This window comes from Cnephaeus nilssonii (genome assembly GCF_951640355.1).
Source record: "Cnephaeus nilssonii genome assembly, chromosome: 2".
In the NCBI taxonomy this organism is placed as follows: Eukaryota; Metazoa; Chordata; class Mammalia; order Chiroptera; family Vespertilionidae; genus Cnephaeus; species Cnephaeus nilssonii.
The window spans coordinates 77,613,711-77,635,654 of NC_137073.1; the positions used below are offsets into that span (position 1 = coordinate 77,613,711).

The 21,944-nt window shown below is 41.1% G+C and overlaps 2 protein-coding genes across 2 annotated transcripts in view; one reads left to right on the top strand and one right to left on the bottom strand.

Moving 5' to 3' along the window:
- PTCD2 (pentatricopeptide repeat domain 2) overlaps positions 1–10,796 on the bottom strand; it is a 29,711-nt gene extending 18,915 nt beyond the window's left edge. Inside the window, exons 1-4 of the mRNA XM_079795500.1 lie at positions 10,667–10,796; positions 9,283–9,375; positions 5,037–5,166; positions 703–820 (exon numbers count right to left, since the gene is read on the bottom strand). Of these exons, the coding sequence (XP_079651626.1) occupies positions 703–820; positions 5,037–5,166; positions 9,283–9,375; positions 10,667–10,778 (453 nt within the window). The 5' untranslated portion in view covers positions 10,779–10,796. The remainder of the gene's footprint in view (positions 1–702; positions 821–5,036; positions 5,167–9,282; positions 9,376–10,666) is intronic.
- A 92-nt stretch (positions 10,797–10,888) lies between these two features.
- Positions 10,889–21,944, top strand: part of MRPS27 (mitochondrial ribosomal protein S27) — an 82,464-nt gene continuing 71,408 nt past the window's right edge. The window contains exons 1-2 of the mRNA XM_079793241.1: positions 10,889–10,975; positions 14,991–15,068. Coding sequence (XP_079649367.1) covers positions 10,903–10,975; positions 14,991–15,068 — 151 coding nt within the window. The 5' untranslated portion in view covers positions 10,889–10,902. The remainder of the gene's footprint in view (positions 10,976–14,990; positions 15,069–21,944) is intronic.

Consider the following 21,944-nt stretch of genomic DNA (forward strand, 5'->3'; position numbering starts at 1 on the left):
AATACTAACATGTCCCAGGTGGCCAGCCCCAGCCCCCAAATTTAACCAATGCTTCTGACAATAGATACATTTATACTGTCTCAGAGTCCCAGTTTCTTCATCTGTAAAATATAAATAATAATAGTAGCTCGCTCACCAGGGCTATTGTGGGAAACAGATGAAACATATAAAGTGCTTAAGCCGAGGACATAGTAAATATCCAATAAGTAATTTAAAAATAATTATTGCTGTTATTGTTTTTAGGAAAAGAAAATTGGAAGATGTGAAAGCATTTTAAAAAGGGAAAAGCCCTTTACAACGTGGCTTTCAACCAGAAGTAAAGTACAAAAAGAGGAGAGAAGCACAGGTGAAGGACAGGAAAGGCAATCTTTAAACGGCAACTTGTCTTAAACTGTCCGCAGCAAAAGCTCCTCAAAAGGAGGATGTCAGTCCCAGGTGGACACACATCCAAGGTAGGCAGATACCTTGCAATCTGTACTTACACTTCTTCCACATCTGTATAAAGAGACCTATACCTCTTCACAGGAACTGACTCCAGAGAAACCTTAAAAATGCGGGGAAGAGCTCATTCATTCAGCCCAGCAGCCTTTTTCTAATAAAAATGTGTATATGGGAGATAGATGCCTTTTCTAACATTAAAAACACCTTATTCTCAGCACAAGGAAATCACATTGGCAGGAAAGGCAATCAGAAGACAATCACCTGGTCTTTGATGAGCTCCACTGCGGAGTCCTCAAGATCCAACTCGTAGCACAACCTCATGAAAAGTGGTCCAAACTTATACTCTCCCAATGTGACATTTCTGTTCTCTACATAGTACCTGTTAATAAAAATGATTCAATGAGCCAAACGGGACGCAGGGAAAGGAACTGACAGACCTAGACATGCACTTGGCTAGGTGCTGGGGACACAACAAAAAATGAGGTCCTCTCACAGTCTGGAGGGGAAGCTTGCAGAGCTGAAGATAATCAGAGGAATCCTGGAGTGCAGAAATACCCTAGGTATTTAAAGAAACAAATAAATGAACAAGGTGTGTGGGAGGCCCACTCACCCTGTGAAATAAAAGAGAGGAAAATGTACATTGTAATCATCTTCTCACTTTACCAACAACCAATAGGACTGACTGAGTGGGAGCGTATGTCAGAGAACAGCAGGGGTCTTGCATTTGTGAGCCCATCAGAATGCACTGTCCCTGTACAGGCCCAACTAGAGAGGAGCAAGGGAAAGGGGTAGGGTGCAGCTCTGTCCCTGTCAAGGCTGCTTCCTCTACATCTAGGATGGCAGATAACCCACAGGTGCATTTTACAGTTTATACCAATCTCTGTTTTCCTCACCTTGGGAAAGGCATATGTGAGCTGAAAATTCAGGTTTAGGAAAAGGCAAATTTCAAAGAGAGTGGCTTGAGATTTCTTCTGGAGGCCAGCCTGCCCGTTAGAGCCACAGCACTGCAAACTGCTGGCACCACTTCACTTTCAATAGCCAACTCTCTGTGCCTTAGACACTAAGAAGACAGTCTGGTAACAAAACAAGTACCTCATGATTACATGTAAATCAGATTTTAGAAAGATTCATTCATTATGTGAACAAATCCCAAATACCACAGGGGCAGCTCTGACTTTAAAAAAAACAGAATACTCATCAACCAAAGAACTTGTATGCATATAAGCATAACCCATGGACACAGACAACACGGTGGTGAAGGGACAGGGGCAGGCTATAAGGGGTCAATGGGGAAAAAAAGGGGGACATATGTAATCCTTTAAACAACAAAGATTTAAAAAATAAATAACAGAATATTCTTTAACCTGCTGAAATCACTGAGGAAAGTCATAGTCCTTCCTAAGCTTATACACTGCCAAATAGAATGGCAATGTGTATTTTTAAAGATACATTTCAAATTCCAATTATAGAAGCTACAAAAATATTCACTGATTCATTACAACAGTTAAGAATTAAGTTATATCAAAGCATCAAGTTGTTACATCTTAAATATATATAATTTTTGTTAATCATACTTCAATAAAACTGGAAAAATAAGTTATTAAAAGGCAATGTAGTGTAATAAATAAGAATTTTTAGACTCTCATTCCAAAATAACAGTTCAAATCCCAGCTCTCATACTTATTAACTGTGTAACCATTAGCAGATTAATTAATCACTTCGGGCTGCAGTTTCCTTATCTGTAAAATGGAGCTAAGAAGAGAACTCATAGTTTTTGTGAGGATTAAATGAGGCAATATGGCTGGCACACAGCTAGTCTTCCATATAAAATATAAGACATGCTGAGGAAAACATCTTTAATAATCAATATATTTCAGTAAACAGTCTCATGAGAAACTTATGCCTGATTAAAAACAAAACAAAACAATTTCAATGGCATTCATTCTAATTCAAAGTCCAGTTAGAGGATCTAAAAACCCCTCTATAAACCAATATGGTCACTATTAGGATGGGATTAGGTTGCTCATCACTTTTGGCCCAATAAAGGCCTTTTATTTCAGCTCCCTATCCTTCTTCCCCAGCCCTGGGCCGCCTGACTCAGAAGAGAGGGGACGGGTTGGCTAGGCCCTGGCCCACCCACCTTCCCACTTGCCCAGCTGTCCACAAGTGGAGTGAAGGGCAGCAACTGAGCAGAGTTATTAGCATCAATAAAGGAAAGATGAGTCATACTTTGATTGTTCACAAGAAAAACAGAGTGGAAAGAGTGTTCAAATTTTTATCCTGCTTTATTTCTCTTTTAAACATCTGATAGCTTTGGGTAGTAAAGCTATCCAGAGGGTCTTAAATGATTCAACTACATAAGATTAGTTTCTTTACTTAGCTTACAACTCTTATTTTTAATGGTTTTAACTTAATCATTAAAAATAATAGAATTAGGTTTGCTGGTATAGTGTGATTATTAACCACAATAACTTTCGGAAAATAAGCTGGCAGCTTGTAATTCTGACAAGCTTTAAAAGGTTCACTCCCTTTGAACCCAAAAAGGAAATAAAGAATAAGTTTTATGCATAGAGTTTCACCAGTATAAATCATAGCATTATTTATACTGATGAAAAGTTAGAAATCATTTAGACATTCAACAGCAGGGGCACAGTTAATTAAAATACCAAACATACAATGGAATATGGTATACCCATTAAAATATGATTCCTAAGCATATGATTAACAAGCAAAAACATTTATGCTATAATACTAATTAGAAAACAAGAAAATATCCATATATATATATGTGTATATATATATATATATATATATATATATATATATATATATATATATATACACACACACACACACACATATATACACAGTAATAATTACAACTATGTAAAATAAACCCTATCAAAATCATATCTTTGTATGAAAATAATTGATAGGGATGTATTTTCTATCTGCAGTTGGAAATCCACGATGTTAATTTACAACTTAAGTCATATGTGACTTTTCGGTGCCCCAAGTCTTGTGTTGTTCAAGGGTGAAGAGTATATCAAGATATTAACAGTGGTTTCTTAGAAGTGGTAGATAGGCCCAGAGACGGCCACCATCAATTCCTCCTCTCCCTGCATGAGCAAGCTGCTCCATCCATCCATCCTGAGGTGGAATCCTTTCCCTCCCCGTGAATCTGGGCTGGCAGGGCACTTGCTTTGACCAAGAGCATGCATCGGAAATGAAGCTGTGCCCCTGCTGGGAAGCTCTACAAGGCCTGCAGCTTCCACCTGACCATGGGCTAGTGCAGCTCCAGCTAGACTCACGGATGGTGAGACACTACAAGGAGAGAGAGGGCCATGTGGAGGAGCACTGAAGCATCGGAAATGCAGGTGAAGCCTTCTTGGACCTTCCAGCCCCGCCCAGTGACCTGCAGATGAGCAAGTGACTTTAGTCTACACCAACAAAGAACCGCCCAGCTGAGACGGGCCTCAATTCCTGACCCACAGAGCTCTGGGAAATAATAAATAATGGCTGTTTAAACCAGAGTTCTGGCTCTGGTTTGTTATGCAGCTAGAGACACCTGAAACAGCAGAACTTGGAATATATTTGTTCTTTCTACTTTTTTGGTGTTTTTCTGTACTTATTAATTTTCCTTTTTAAAAATTACAAATTTTTTCACATTATAAAATTGCTAATGTTCACTATAGACAAGTTGGAGAAATCAGAAAAGTACACATTTAGACAGACAAAAAATATAAAATGTGCAATTCCCAGAGAACCACAGTTAACTTTTGGTATATATTCTTCCAGTATTCTATATATAAATACTTTATATTTATTCCTATAAATGTATAATATAAATGCAGGCCCATGTATAGAAATAGATCTTTAAAGAATGGCGAAAAGAAGCAATGAACTTAATTTCTTAGGAATCATATTAATTTCTGAAATTATTTTCTCCCAAGGGAGCAAAACCTTTGCTGGATTTCTTAACAGCAGACTATGATTTTGTGTGAGCTCCTTCTGACAAGGGATCAGACACAACAGAATAGGCATATGCCTGGAAAAGGGAGACTAGTTAGGAATCCACTGGTCACACACGTGAGAGAACTGAGGCCTGAACTAAGACACTGGGAACAGGGACAGAGAGAGGAAGGCTAGAGATGAGAGACACCAGGAACGTGGAAGCAGTCAGATTTCTTATCCTGTCAGGGAGGGAAGCAAATGAGATTAGGGGAAAGAGGCTCATAGATATCTGCCCTGAGAGACTGGCCAGTGCAATAGAAAACACAGCAAAAGGAAGAAATTTGCATAAGTTGAATGTGAAGGGACGTGTAAGTGGAGTTAGTGAGTAGGCTGCTGATTTCTTGGGGCATGAATTATCTGTTTTTCTATCCCCAGCACCTGGCATGTAGTAGGAACCCAGCAAGTATTTGCTAGAAGAATGAATATGAATGTCTAGAGCTCAGGGCAGGCATCGGGACAAGAGATTTGGCAGTCATCGGTGTATAGGTGATGTCTAACCTTGGAAGTGGATGAAATTGCTCAGGAAATGGAACAGAGTAAGATGAGACAAAGGCCGGCAGAATTCTAAGGAAATGCCTCACCTGTAAATGACATGTTTAGCCAGTTCCACGTCATCACGGGACTCACATAAATGAAGTAAGGTTCTCAGCTCCTCCTTCAAGATGAGCTTGTTCTGGGTCAATTTCTCCTCCAAGTTGCTTAAATAGGTTTCTGGAAGAAAGCACAGTAGGGTGACCATCACTGAGGTTGACTGGGACTATCAGTCTAACCTCAGGGAGAAGGGAAGCCAGAACCTGGCACACTGCAAAGGGCCACTGAGAGGGTCTCACAGCCTCGCAGCTCCCATCACGGGCTGGTCCCCTCGAGTAGTGTCAGAGATGGTGTGTGACACAAAGCATCTGTGTCACAGGGGCAAAGCCCAGGCCCCACTCAAGACTTTCCAACACAGAATCTCTGGGAACAGGACCACAAGAATATGTATCCTATATAATAAAAGCGTAGTATGCAAATTATCCCCTCAACCGGGAGTTTGTCCGGGAGTTCAACCAGGGGGAGGGGGCCGGCCAGGAGAAGGCAGCCACTAGGGACCCTACCAGTGCATGAATTTCATGCACTGGGCCTCTACTTTTTAATATCTGGTAATCCTTATGCACACTAGTTTGAAAGTATCCCAGAGGTTTAGCCCAAAGAACTGTATCTGTAGGAGACTTATAAGAGGGGAAAAAAGAAAATGTAACCAAGATATCTAAACCAGTAATTGTCAGGGCAACTAGCAAAAAAACTGAAAGGAAAATGTGAACTGAAGAGGGTTGTACATGCCACAGTGGTTGACTCACATGATTCTGTGTCTCTTTCATTTGGCCCATCTTTACCTCTCTTTCATTCCTCTTGGTCTCTCTCTACTCAGTTAGCATACTGAGGGACTATAGAATGCATAGGGGTAAATAAAAAAAAGTCACTCTTTTCAAGGTGATCATACTCTGTCTCTGTCCCTTGTCTTACGTCTGATCAACTGTGGGGACCATCACACCCTAAAAGGAAACACAGCTTCTTGGCATTAGGAAGGAACTGTATTCTTGCCAGAATGTGGGGTGAGATGCAAGGCAGGCACCAAAAGGCAGAGCTGTTTTCAGTAACAGAAATTGCCGAGAAAAGTCCACAGGAATTGCTCCAAGGCTCAGAACTTTGCAGGAGTGCTGCTTAAAGAAATGGCACAATATACATTGAAAATGCAAGATCTGGAAGCTGAGGAAGATACTGCTCTGGATTTACAGGAAAGGAAGGCCCACTGGGTTTGAGATACTGTAGTGGACCCTCCCATCTTTACTTGCAGAACCACATAATGGTTAAAGGTTTTAGCGATAGAAGGACCTGGACTGAAATCTAGGCTCTGCCACTTGCAGGCTATGGGGTGACACTCGTCTGTGAGACCTGATTCCTCGTGTGCAAAGTTAGGATCATGACACCTACCTCATGGGGTTATCCTGAGACAATATACATGAAGCATTTAGCACAGAGCCAGCAGAGAGTAACTGCCAGTAATCACAGGCATTATTGTTCTTAATTTCATTCCTTCTATTTCTTCTTAGAGTTAAGAGGATTTGTTCTATTAAATAGTTCTAAGCAATTTCCAATATAAAAGATTTCAATGGGATGACTTTACATCTTGTACTTCATTATCCTTTTTGTTGTTTTGTTTTTTGTTAATCCTCACCTGAGGATATTTTTCCATTGACTTTTAGGGAGAGACAGAGAGAGAAACATTGATGGGAGAGATACACATGGATTGGATGCCTCCTGCATGCGCTCCTGACTAGGGCCAGGGATCAAGCCTGCAAGTGAGGGATGTGCCCTTGACTGGAATCAAACCCAGGATCCTTCAGTCCTAGGGCTGATGCTCTATCCACTGAGCCAAACTGGCTAGGGCCTTGTTAGTCCTTTTTAATAAACCTTAAAAATCCAAAATTTCAACAGATGTAATTTGTATTTTAAGACTAATCAATCAAGATGTAAGTGCTTATCACATATTCATACACAAGAGGTATGGTTCCTACCCTAAAAGAGCAAAGTCTAGTCAAGAAGACAAGATATATTTATAGAAAGTTACCTGAAAACAGTGATGGAGTAGGTAACACATGACTATCTATTCTATATAATAAAAGCCTAAGGGACCATTACGGCAGAACGACCAGAATGACCAGTCACTGTGATGTGCACTGAACACCAAGGGGCAGATGCTCAATGCAGGAGCTGCCCCTGGTGGTCAGTGAGCTCCCACCGGGGGAGTGCCGCTCAGCCAGAAGCTGGGCTCATGGCTGGTGAGCACAGCGGCAGTGATGGGAGCCTCTCCCGCCTCCGCAGCAGCGCTAAGGAGCAGCAAGCCGAGTGGTAAGGAACAGCGAGCACGCAGGTGGTAAGGGGTGAGGGGTTCCGTACTGCGAGAGGGATGTCCGCCTGCCAGCTTAGGGCCTCCCTTCCCCGGCTGCTGGCCGCCAGCCAGGGCCTTCCTTCATTTCATGCTGCCCTCGGGTGGTCAGAGCACGTCATAGCGAGCAATCGGTCTCCCAGTCAAACTCTCGTGGGGACAATTTGCATATTAGGCTTTTATATAGAGAGATGATTAGCAGAGCAGTGCAGGAAGACTGATTTCTAGATGGCTGGACTTTGAGTGAAGAGCAGCAAGAAGTGTTAAATAGGTGCTCTTAAACAGTTGACAGTAAAGGAAAAAGAGCTAAAAAAGTGAATAAAGGCCCTGGCAGGTTTGGCTCAGGGGATAGAGCATCGGCCTGCAGACTGAAGGGTCCCAGGTTCGATTCTGCCAAGGGCACATGCCCGGGTTGCAGGCTTGATCCCCAGTAGAGGGCGTGCAGGAGGCAGCTGATCAATGATTCTCTCTCATCGTTGATATTTCTATCTCTCTCTCCCTCTCCCATCCTCTCTGAAATCAATAAAGAAATATACATTTTTTTAAAAAAAGTTAATAAAGAAAGTAAAAGATCCCAAGAAACCAGAAACATCAATCAGAAAGGATATATACACACCTATGTTCATAGCAGCACAATTTACAATAGCTAAGATTTGGAAACAGCCTAAGTGCCCATCAGCAGATGAGTGGATTAAAAAACTGTGGTACATCTACACAATGGAATACTACGCCGCTATAAAAAAAGAAGGAACTTTTACCATTTACAACAGCATGAATGGAACTGGAGAGCACCATGCTAAGTGAAATAAGCCAGTTGGAGAAAGATAAATATCACATGATCTCACTCATATGTGGGATATAATGATCAATATAATTTGATGAACAAGAATAGATCGATCTAGAGACAAATGGTAGGGGAGGGGGGCGGGTTAGAGAACAACCAAAGGACTTGTATGCATGCATATTAGCATAACCAATGGACACAGACACTGGGGCAGTGGGGGCTTGCCCGGGATGAGAATGGCTGGGAGGGGGTGGGGAGCAGGGTTGGTCAATTGGGGAAAAAAGGAGACATATGTAAAACTTTAGACAATAAAAAAAAAAAGAAAGTAAGTAAAAGAGTAATTAAAAGAGAGGAGAGTCTTGCTGTGTTTATAAAGGAATTTAAAGGACTGGGAAAAACTCAATGTGCAGGAGAGGGGGAAAGAATGCAACAAGATTTCTCAGATGCTGAAAAGGAATAGCACCTACGTGGTAGCGTTGCATTTTTAGCTTTTTATAATAAAAGTTTTCAAACTATCTAAAAGTAGTTTGACCTCCCATGGGCCCATCACCCAGCCTCAATAACTGTCAATATTTTGCTAATGTTTAAAATAAATCTTTGTTTTAGCCTACTGACTTCTCCAGCACAGGGTAGAAAATATGAACATGCATCATCACATATAGCACTGTTTTGTTTCATTTTATTGCATTTATAGATAGTGATGTATATGGGTACTGGAGATGTAACATAAAGTGTATTTTTTTACTAAAGGTTGCATCAAAAAGTGTGAACACCAGTCACCTGAAGCAGTTCCTCTCAGACTTTATTGTGCATACAAATCGTCTAGGGCCTGAGGTTTGGCATTCCAATCAACCTCCCAGTTGCTGCTGATCCCTGAACCTTTGAGTGGCATGGATCAGGAGGACTGGTTTTATTATTTCTCTGGGGTCCTGGATAAAGGGATAAAAGGAAAGCTGTAGACTCTGCAGTAGTAGAGAATGAGATGAAAGGTGCATGTCAGGGTAGACCAGGAAACTCAATTTTTCTGAGACATTGAAGGAGAGACTGAATAAGGATAGAGACAGAGAAAACTTGAATGACAGAACAATGTAAGAATTAACAAAACAGATTCAATTACCTTTGGTACCAGGAAGACTGTATGCAATAGCCACCTTCTTTTGCTGAAATTCTTTTAATTTCACAATATTATCTGTAAGTAGATATCTTTTAGCTAAAAATCAGAGAAAGAAAAAGAGTAATATCATTTTGACTGTTTTATACTTCACAAATAATATGACTGTTTCTAATAACTGATTCACTTAGTATAAATAATTTGTCTAGATAGGTACAAATATAACAGTCACCCTTGTGGGGAAAAAAATCTCCAAACTACCAGATAATGCAAATCCTCAGCAAGACAAGTTATGTTTATGTGTGCAAAAGGAGCTAGTGATTAATTGTGTATGGGGATGAGATGGCAGGAATCTGGGATCTGAGAGACAAATAGACTTTCACCATCTGCTTAAGGGACAACAAGTGCATTTTAAAACAAACAAACTAAAGGCTATTGTTTAAATGCAAAACAGGAACATCTTGTTTTGGCTTATCTAGGTAGAAGCATATAGTGCAGTGGAAAAAGCTATAGTGTGACCACTGGAATCCCCAGTCCTGTCATTTGTGAAAAGAGGAGTATGGCCTCTCTCATTTGGACTCTCAGTAACCTCAAGATATATCAGAAATCACTAGCCACAACTTAGCAGAAAAGATGACTTTGGGAAACATCACCACTTCTTTAGGATGCCAGGCTGTGCGTGGCGTGGAGCTTGGCCAGAGAATCAACCACCAGAAGAGCTCTGGGCACTGCACTAAAAAGGTAACAATAATAACTGCCGTATGGAGAGCCAGTCCACATAAAGGGTGACAGCAGAACCCTACTGTGGGGCTGCCTGTGTTCAAATCCCTCCCCTACCAGTTCCCTCTAACCTTCCGCACATTAGATATACTTGCGGTTTCCTCCCCTGTAAATGGAGAAAAGAATGGTATACTCTGTCACTGGGTGTTGTAAGAAGAAAGGGAATGACTGTAAAACATTAGAATAATGCCCGATACAAGGTGTTACAGACTGTATCACTCATCGGCATTCCCAAATTCATTTTCACAAAGATATTAAGGGGTAATTAATTGTACAGATGAAGGAACCTGTTCAAGGTCTTTCAGATTGTTAGCTGCAGAGCTGGGACTCCGCTCCCAAACTCTGCTGGGCACCACACCCCAGGGGGACGGGGGGGATACCACAGCACCAAGGTCAAGACCCCGGCCCGGTTTGTCCTGGGGTTCCCAGGTACATGGGTGTCCACGACACCCAGGGGTCATCGTTGCACACTCGCGCGAAGCCACGCTCGGCTGCTCCAGGCCAGTAAGGGACCGTGGCGCTGTTATTTCTCCAACGTGGTGCCCGCGGAGGTGTACAGGTCCCTTCTGTCCTACCCCGCCCCTCCTTCACGGCGCGAGCCCGCGGATACCTCCGAGGGGGCAGCGGCAGCCGGCGGAGCCAGAGCCTCCCACCCCAGCATACACCGAGGAGCGCAGCGCCCGCAGGACAGCCTGCTTCGTAGGCCTGAGTGCGACAGCCATGCCGTCCCGGGCCGCACCAACTGCGGGAGCCGGGGGGGGGGGGCGGAGCGCAGGCGCGATGGGCCCCACCCCTTCCTCCGCCTGCAACCCCCCCCGGTCGGCGTCCGCCTTGGTATACTCCAAGATGGCGGCCCCCATGGTGCGGCACGGGCTCCTCCTGGCGCGGAAAGTGCCTCTGCCTCAGCTGTCCCTGGCAGGTGGGTGGCTGCTGCCTTCGTGGGGCTGCTTCGTTAGATCCCTGAGGACTCTGTTCCTTGAGTGAAAGGAGCGATGGGCTTTGAAGAGGAGAGGGAAGGCTCCTGGGATCTTGCTGCTAGAGAAGTCCTTTGGGATGTTCGGTGGCACAGAAAGCGGAGGTAGGGTCTCTGACCCATCTCCTTTCGTGAAGTAACGGTGTCTGCCCACCCGCAGGTGTACAGAGCAGAGGAAGTCTGGCCGTGAACGCTTTTGCGTAGGACTTGCTGGGTTTGTGTTAGGGGGATTGCCTCCTGCCGAACCTGAAAGGCCCAGATGTGTCCACCCCTGGGGCTATGAACCTTGTCTCCCTGCTGAGGTTTCCTGGGAGGGGCGTCCTAGCGTTCCCTTCACCGCCTCACTTGGGCCAGAACCCCCGGTCTTCAGTTGGTGGGAGAGGTTTTCAGTGTACTCACCTCACTTTACCGGGTGACCTTGGACACGATTCTTGATTGACCTTCCTTTGCGAGTCTTCTACCTTTAGACAATGAATGGGAATCGTTACTTCTAAAGCACTTGGCTATCTGAGTGGATGGCAGCCCACTCAAACCCTGTTTAATGGATCTGCTGATAAAGACATTGGAAGAAATATTTTTTCACATTTTCAGAAGCTAAATCCTGACAAGTGTGTATGATTATATGGTTAAGATAACCCCAATCGATGTTTCAATGCCTATTATCTCCTCTTTCCAACATTCCTCCTCTCGCCCCTATAGAAAAGCAACACATACACTCCTGCTCACACTTCTTCAGAACAGCCATTAAATATCAACGTGAGATCACAAAGTTGGCCACCGGAAGTTTTCTGAGGATGAACCGGTTGACCTAGCTGGTAAAAATATGTAATGCCACACATTTGGTGCAGTGGTATGCACAGTGCCTGGCATCTCAAGCTGTTGTAGCTATTTACAAGCATATTTAGTTATGCTTGTTAATGTTTCGATGTAAACAAGACCTTAGATGGTCTATTAGGGAGGGTATTGTGTTGCTTAGAATGTTTGGGGGACAATCATTCATTCTAACAAGGGAATGGCGATTAGATAAGGGAGAGAATTTCCAGTTAGCATTTTGGTCTTAGTTTGAACTGGTGAACTTGCAGTAGGTTATACACCTGAGCTATTATTCTACTGTGGTAGCTACTAGCTGCATATGGCTATTCAAATAAGTGAAAATTAAATAAAATTTAAAATTCATTTTCTTAGTCACACTAGCTACAGTATAAGTGTTCACTAGACACCTGTGGCCAGTTACTACTGCATGGAACTGCTGAGATTTGAACATTTCCATCATTACAGGAAGTTATATTAAACAAGCACTGGGTTAGGCCAGAGATGAAAGGAGTCTTGAGATTAGGAAATGGAGGCTGTAGGCATGTAATATAAATAAGTAGGATAGTGCACTATAGACCCCTCCAGATTTGAAAATGCTGATAAGGAGCCTGACTTTAAGTCATCAAAACATCTTGAACCATTACAGGATACGAGAGGAAAAACAGTCTACTTTGTACAAACTCACAGCAAATGTATTGTTCTGTCCACCTTTATAGAAATTCTTTGACTCCAGAGTTAATATATAGACCTTCCAACTACTATACAGAGATGGAAAGAACTTTAAATGGTGTCACTTATAAAGCATCTCAGAAAGATGAACATCCTGCTTTTAAAGGCTTACAGAAAATGGAATGTCTGTCTTTCTTAAGGTGTGGGATAGAGCCAATCTGTGTTCTCTAAGCTTTGAAATTCTGGTCCTTGGAGGTATTTTTTTTTTTTTTCAGAATTAAATGGAAAAATATTTCTTCTTATAGTGGATAGTTAAGTTAGAGAATGGTTGTGTTAAATATTGACTGGCTGAAGGATAAGCAGGTTACCAAATTACCACAAATTTGGTGGCTTAGAACAGTGGTCGGCAAACTCATTAGTCAACAGAGCCAAATATCAACAGTACAACGATTGAAATTTCTTTTGAGAGCCAAATTTTTTTAAACTTAAACTTCTTCTAACGCCACTTCTTCAAAATAGACTCGCCCAGGCCGTGGTATTTTGTGGAAGAGCCACACTCAAGGGGCCAAAGAGCCGCATGTGGCTCACGAGCCGCGGTTTGCCGACTATTGGCTTAGAACAATGCAGATTTATTATATTACAGTTCTGTAGTTCAAAAGTCTGACACGGGGTCTTGCTGTGCTAAAATCAAAGTGTTGAAAGAGATGTAGAATCTGCTTCCATGCCTTTTCTATCTTTTAAAAAACCATCTGCATTCCTTGGCTGATGGTCCCTTTCTCAAATATCTTCAAAGTGAGCAATGGCAAGTCAAGTCCTTATGTCACTCCTTATATCCTTCACATATCACTCTAAGGACCTAACACCCTCTTCTAGCCATCATCACAGTCAATTTAGGACATTTTCACCACCTCAAAATACAAAACAAAATAAAAACAAACTTAGTAAGTTACTCCCCAACTTCCCTGAAGTTTTCCTGACCCCTAACCCTCCAAATCTAGGCAACCACTAATCTGCTTTCTGTCTCTATAGATTTGTCTATTATGGACTTTTCCTATAAATGTAATTATAGAATATTTGGTCTTTTGTGACTGGCTTCTTTTTCATTTAGCATTATGTTGTAGAGATCCATCCATGGTGTAGTCATGTATCTACTTCATTTCTTTTTTTATTGCCAAATAATAGCCCATTATAAGAATACACCACCATTTTATGTATCTATTCAACATATCTGCATTGTTTCCACTTTTTGGCTATTTTGAATAATATTGCTGTGAACATTTTTATACAAATTTTTGTGTGGAAACACACTTTCATTTCTCTTGGGTATATACCTAGGAGTGGAATTGCTGGGTTATATGGTAACTTCATGTTTATGTTTTAAGGAACTGACAAATTTTTCCAAAGTGGCTGCACTACTTTACATTTTCACATGAAATGTAAAAGGTTCCAGTTTTTCTACATTTATATCAACAACTGTTACTATCTGTCTTTTTTTATTATAGTCACCTTAGTGGGTATGAAGTGGAATTTCAATGTATTTTGCATTTCCCTAATAGCAAATGATACTAAACATCTTTTCATGTACTTGCTAGCCATTTGCATGTATGTATATATGTTTGTGTGTGTGTGTGTGCATACTTTTCCTGTTTTAGAAATATTTGTTCAAATCCTTTGCCCATTTTCAGTTGGGTTATTTGTCTTTAGAAATTTTGAGTAGTAAGAATTATTTATATATTCAGGACACAAATTCCTTATCAGATAAATGATTTGCAAATGTTTTCTCATTCTGTGAGTTTTCCTTTCACTTTCCGGATAGTGTCCTTTGAAGCACAAAAGGTTTTCATTTGAGCTCATTTGTTGAGCATTGCCATATGCCAGCCCTTGTGCTAGGTACTGGGAATACAGCTATGCCAGTTTGTGAGTTACCTGAAATTTGGCTTATTGGTTTCTCTTATTTACCACTAGGGTGCTGGTTTACTGGGTAAGATATTATTGTTTGCTTTATGTGAAATAAGGGTAAATATGCCAATCTAAGTCACATGGCAATGTTTTGAGGAGCAACTAATGATTATGAGGCCTTCGATTAATGAGTTAAGCAACAGTTCAGCAAATGTTTTCAGTTCCAAAGGGTCCTAGGGCTTACCTCGGCTATAATTTAATGGAAGCAAATGGTTCCTAGGCCTAAAGTTAAAGGAACAAAATTACCAGCATTTCTACCCATAACATTATTGTATAAATTTTCAGTTTTCTGTTTTGTTTTGGGTTTTTTTTAGTTTTCTGTATCTTATACTTGTTAGAGGTTGAGTGCATTTTGTCAGGAACTGAATTGTTAACTGTGCAATGTTGGTTACAGTATCATGTTAGAATCTTTAAATCTAATAAATTGAACATATTACAAAGATATGTTTAACGAAACAGGCATATAAACTGAACCTGTTGTGAAACCATGAATGTTGAGATAATTGTCTTTTTTCCTCAGGTAAACGATGTCTGCTTTCTGCAGCATACGTGGACAGCCAGAAATGGGAAGCAAGAGAAAAAGAAGACTGTCACCTCGGTAGGTACCTGTGTGTCATTTTCACTCACTCCGTATGTTTATGATAATATGTTCATATGATGTATTATGAAATGATGCTTTTATGATAACCCAATTCAGATAAGTACATTTTAGCTCTTAAGAAGAATTAGACTTTTGTTTCACACATGGCAAAATCATTTTTGTTATCCTGATATTTCTTTTTTGCCTTGATGAATGGTCTTCCTAAGTTATGTAAACAATTCTTTTTTGTGTTTGTCCATTTTTATTGTATAGTTAGTTAGTTGCTCTGCAGCCTCTGTTTTATGTTATCTGCAAAGAAAAATTTGTTTTATATATATTTTTTTAAATATATTTTTATTGATTTCAGAGAGCAAGGGAGAGGGAGAGAGAGATAGAAACATCAATAGTGAGAGAGAGAAATTGATTGGCTGCCTCCTGCATGCCCCACACTGGGAATCAAGCCTGCAACCCCGGCATATGCCCTTGACCAGAATCAGACCCAGGATTCGACACTCTATCCACTGAGCCAAACCTGCTAATACTCTTTCATCTTTTTTTATCATCATTTCTTAACTTGTGGTCTTCAGACAGCTTTTTTACTCCTTTATTTCATTGCCAGATGACAGATAGATTTGAAAGCAGTGTGATAATCTTATATAAACCATTTAAGGAAAATAGTTGGGTAACACTTCTCAGGCAGTAGGCTCCTCATTATAGGCTCCTGTTCCCTATGTTATATTACACTAATAGCAGCCCTTCTTTTATAAAATAACAAAGCCTAAAGAAATCACTGACCCTATGATCATTTTATAGAAATGTACATGCTACATATATATATTTTATAGATAACATCATTGTGATAACATCAGATGATTGGTGATAGTTTTATGGGGATAATGTAATTTGTGGATCAGTTCCAGTGCTGATCTAATATTTTCCCAAAAATTTCTTTCTCTCTCTCTTTTTTTTTTTTTTTGGCTTATGTTAAATAAGAAGAAAGTCTCTCTGTGTTTATGGGTTCTTCCCATAATTTGAGCAGGCAGGATTCTTTTATAGCTAGCTATATCGTCTACCTTGGAGAGCAAGAGTTGATTTGTGAGACCTGGCATTGGATGTATGGGCAGGAACCAGCCAAAACAGAGCTGTGGAGAATCTGAAGATTAGTAACTACATGTTTGCACTGAAATGTAGAATCACTGTGAACCACAGACAGAAATGCAGATGGATACAGATGTGGTGTGTTAGCAAAGTCAAATACCATTTGGTATTATAGCATTATCATAGGTGCGGACAGCTTTATTCACAAAATGGTGAACAATTCTTGGTAAAGTTCTGAATGAATCAAAGTGCTGTCTTTCCTCAATTTACCTAGTAGTTGCATTTATGGAAAATTCAGCTTATTTTCAAATTATGCCCCCCAAAGTGCTTTGTTTTTATATGTAAAATGGAGTTTTGTTAATTATAAACAGATATTTTTAATAGTGTGGATGTCTGCCATGTCATACATGATATGTGGATCGAATATTTTTAACTTTTTATATGGAAATAATTTGAAATTTACCAAAAAAATCGTAAGAATAATACAAAGAGCATCTGACCCTTACCCCAGATTTACATATTGTCACCATTTTGACCCATTTGTTTTTGCTTTCTCATTCTCTGTATGCACACTTTTTTTTTTTACTTTTTGAAGAGTTTTTTTTGCATATATTACAGCTCTTTATCCTGAATGCTTTAGTGTATATGACCTGACATTTTTAAAGAAGCCAGTCCCTTTTTTAAATAGGATATTCTTCTTTTTGGGTTTGTCTGAGGTTTCCTTATGATTAGATTCCAGATATGCTTTCCTACTCAGAATATTGTCAGTGTTATTTTGTCCATCTTAGGGCACATCTAGAGATACCTGTTGTCGATCTGCCTTCACTGGCTGTGTTAATTTTGATCACCTAGTCAAGTGTGTCTTATTTCCCCACTGGAGAGTTATGATTTTTCTCCATTATGACTAATAGGCAATCTGTGGAGAGATATTTTAATATGCAAATATCATGTTAGCAAAGGTTTCCCCCTAGATTTAGCATCTATTGAAGCATCTTGCCTGAATCAGTCTTTATTACAACAATTGCAAAATGATGGTTTTCCAACTCCAGTCATACTTCCACATTTACTAGTTAGCACTCAGTATTCTACTGTGAGCATGAGCCCTCCCTACTTTCCCATTTCTTCCTTTGAATTATATTTATCTGTTCATGATCATATTGATCTTCTGGATTGTGGATTTCTCTTGTTTTACTTTTTAATGATTCATTACCATTCTTGTCCCATATTTGGCTAGTAGGAGCCTTTTCAAGCTGACTCTCAATGTTTTAAGCTCATCTTGTACCTTTCCTGCTCTGGCCCGGGTATCAACTCTTTCTCCAAGGCATCCTGGTTCCTTAATGGTATTAGAAGCCAAGATCTGCATATTAGATGTCCTCTTGTCATTGTGGAGTTTTTGCTTCTTGGCCCATTCAGTTGAATGTATACATCCTATATAATAAAAGCCTAATATGCTAAGTGTCCAGTCGCCCGTTCAACCAGTCAAAGCGTAATATGCTAATGATATGCTAAGGCTGCTCAACCGCTTGCTATGACGTGTACTGACCACCAGGGGGCAGATGCTCCGACCGTAGGTTAGCTTGCTGCTGGGGTCCGGCAGATTGGGACTGAGCGAGACGGGCTGGACATGCCCTGGAGCCCTCCCATGGTCACTCCCCATCTGGCCAACCTCCCGCATTCCTCCCCAGCCCCAATTGTGCACAGGTGGGGTCCCTAAGCCTGGCCTGTGCCCTCTCACAATCTGGGACCCCTTGGTGGATGTTGGAGAGCCAGTTTTGGCCTGATCCCGCTCAACGCAGGAGCTGCCCCCTGGTGGTCAGTGTGCTCCCATAGGGGGAGCGCAGCTCAGCCAGAAGCTGAGTTCACTGCTGGTGAGCGCAGTGGCAGTGGCAGGAGCCTCTTCTGCCTCTGTGGCAGTCAGACATCCCCCGAGGGCTCCCAGACTGCGAGAGGGCGCAGGCTGGGCTGAGGGGACCACCCCCCCCCCCCCCGCCCCCGAGTGCATGAATTTCGTGCACAGGGCCTCTAGTAAACTCATAAGCATACAGATGTGCACATCCATGCATATACATATATATTTTTTTTAAATAATGAGTTCATACTAATACTTCCAATTCCAGTATATCCCCATAGGGTTCTTCCTTGCCTTCCTCTAGTCCATATTTGTATCCTTCCCATACTGAAAACTCTGGCTCCCAAAAAGGATGATGTTTTGATGTATTGGACAGTCTCAGCATTGTAGGTTATCTAATTTTCTATTGTTCTGCCCATTAAGTGCCAGTAATGCCTGGCTGTCATTCTTACAGTAAAAAACAAAACAAACAAACAAAAGAACACCCCCATATATTCTAAAATGCCCTCTAGGGCTAATAATACTCCTTTTGGAAACCACTGTTGTAGTGATGAAACTTGACATGGACTCAATTATATTGCAAAACTTGTTCTGATGTCCTATATATGAATTAAAAGAAAAGGACTATGGAAGTACAGAGAAGAGAACGAAGAATTTCAGGAAAGCTATTGCTAACACTTTCTTAGATATGAAGGGAAGATTAGTAAATGAATCGACTATATTTGTCACCTAGGTGTGGGGTATAGTCAGCTGTCTGCTATTCTGAGACAAATCTAGGGGAACGTTTTCATGGATTATTGAATAAGTAAAAACTTTTTGCCAAAAAATGAACATAATAATCTGCAACAAATAAGTATATGGAGATAATTGTCTCCTTGTCTGTTAAGAGAGTATACTTGGGAATGCAGTACCAGCTACCATTTACTGAACATCACCTAGCCTAGAATACCCTTTGTACACATCCTGAATCCTACCCAGTCAGAATAGAATTTCCCCCGCCCTATCTTCTTACAACACTTGGTTATGCAGTGTGATGTGGTGAAGAGCCTGCATTTGGGAGACAGACATCTAGGTGTGACCCCCAGCTCTTCCAGCTTTCCAAAACTGTCACTTAGCCTCTGTTCCTGTACTGGTAAATTAGGGAGGATGGCAATGCCTGCCCCAGCTAAGACCCTGACATGCAGCAGGTGCTCCAGAAATATGTGGAATGAACAAGTCCCTAGGCCCCTTGATTTTACCTCTGTATAAAAGGTGGGAGATTCTGAAACTCAAATGGCTTGGAAGGAAAAGAGGCATTTGAGACACTATGCTTTTCCTTACTGTGAAATAGAACGTGATTAAAACAAGCATTCGCCTCTACGTGCTATTACTACATGCTTCCCCTAACTGGTATTTGAGTGTCTGGGTTAGTAGTTGGTCCTGAGAAGTGGGGGCACCTGTGGTCCGGGCGGGTGATGGATGGTTGATGCCGCCTGCGGAAGATGGGGCAGTAGGTGGCAGTGCGGACTCTTTGGCGGTGCCGCGCAGCCTGTGGAGCCCGCCTTTGGGCCGAGCCTTTCTGTAGCCCGCAGCCTCTCCGGAAGCCTCCTGCGCGTGTGTGGGAGGCCGGCCCTCCAGCATGTGGAGGGCTGTGATTGGGCGCGCTGATCTGGTGCGGACTCGCTGATTGGGGGAGCGAGGAGGAACGCACACTCCGCGAGTCCCCATTGGAGGACCTCGGGAGGAGTGGTGTGGGGGAGAGGGGAGAGGTGTGGGTCTGCGTCTGCCATCTGTCTAAAATGATTTCGTCTTCCTGCAGAATACTGTGAAGGAGACGTTCTGGGTTCTCTGGGAAAGGCATGCCGCTGGGTGCCGCCTCTCTTCAGTCCCATGAGTGGTTTCTGTGGGAGTCCTGAGGGAGAGCTGTGCAGATCTGTGCAGCTCGCAGGATGGGGGTTGCTTATGACCATGGAGGTCTTAACACCAGTTCTGTTTAGTAGAGTGAACCTGTACTGCAGTCTAGGGGGCAAGCAGGCCATGCATGCAGTGCAGGTCCTCAGATAAAAATCAGAAAACAGTCGTTGTTCACTGCTAGCTGTGTGCCTGGTTCTGTGCAAGGCATTTCATAGGCATCACCCCATTTAATGCTCACAGCCAGCCAAGGCAGCTGCTGTTATTCCCCTTCAGAGATGAAGAAACAGGCCATGTTATGACATTGCTTAGAGCCATGCAGTATTCTATTGCCTTTCCGCTGAAAAATAGCGTTCTTAGTGATTGCTGTAGTGCCTGCAGTTCTACCATAGAGTCTTCCCTTGCATTGAAGCACTGGATTTCTTGCCTTTTTTAAAAAATAATTTTTGATTGCAGTGTAATATATGCTGAGAAGTGCACAAATCATAATGTGTAGATTGATGAGTTATCACGAAGTGAGCAAAGCTGTGTAGGATGGAACATTCCTACCACTCCAAAAGCCCTTATTGCCTCTCCCATTCTCTACAGAAGTAACCATTATCCTGACTTCTAACACAGGTTAATTTTTTTAATGGCAAATCTAAAACATATACAAAAGTATAGTGGTATAAGGAATCCCCTTTATCCATCATCTGACTTCAACAGTTATCAGCCACGGCCAATCTTTACTTCATCTCTACTTCTCATTCCCCCATCCTGTTCCTTTGGATTATTTTGAGACAAATACCAGGTAGTATTTCAGCCATAAATATTTTATTGTATACCTCTAATAGGCAAGGTTATTTTTAATACCCATTATCACACCCAAAATATTAACAATTGTTTAAATATGAAATATCCAGTGAATGTACACATTTCCCTGATATTCTTATAAGTTTTTTAGGGGTTTGGTTTAGTCCAGATGCACATAAGGTCTGTACAATGCAATTGGTTATGTGTCCCCCCTTCTCTTGCTTTTAAAATCTTTTTTTAATAGTAACAAACAAAAGTAGAAAGAATAGTATAATCATCCCTGTGTACTGTCACCCAGCTTCAGCAGTTATCAATTCCATGCCAGTCTTGTTTCATCAATCCTCTACCCATCACCAGATTACTTTTTATCAAATCCTTGTTTTCAGATCATTTTATATGTATTTTGATATGTACCCTAAAAGATAAGGATTTTTTAAAAATAGCTATAATGCCATTCTTATATCTAAAAATGAGTAATTCCTTAACATCATTATATATTCCATCAATGCTCACATTTCCCCAAATATCTTATAAATTTCTTTTTAATTTACAGTTTGTTGAAATGGGATCCAGATAAGGTCCGTATTTATATGTGTTGAGAGGTCTCTTAAATATCTTTTAATCTGTAGGTTTCTCTCTTTCTTGTAATTTATTTGTTGAAGAAAGTAGGCCTTTTGTCCTATAGAGTTTCCTACATTCTGAATTTGCTGTTTTTTATCCTTTTGGTGGTTTTATTTTATTTACTTACCCCTACCTTCTTTATGCCCTATACAACTGAAAATTAGAAAAGGAAGCTTGACTAGGATCTTTCTGTTTTGTTATTTTTTCTTTTGGCATGAATACTTCATAAGAAGTGTTGTTTACTTTTGTCAGGAGACATAGCATTTGGTTGTCCCTTTGTGATGTTAAAGGCCATTCATGATCAATGCTTAGGTCCATTATTTCATTAGGAGCTTCAAAATGTTGCTATTTTAGCTTTATCGTTTCTTCCTCACTTATTACCCAGGAAACTTTTGTAGAAGAATTTCATTTCAGCAACAGTTTAGTTATTCTGAGAAAAAGTGTGTATGGAAAAGACAATTTTCAATAATGAGTTGACTCCTTACCATCCTCCAAAGAAAATCAGTGAGGTATTGTTCATTATGAATTCATGGATTTAAGCATTTCAGACATTTTAATCAATTGTGGTTGATATATTTTTAAAATATATTTTTATTGATTTCAGAGAGAGAGATAGAAACATCATTGATGAGAGAGAGTCATTG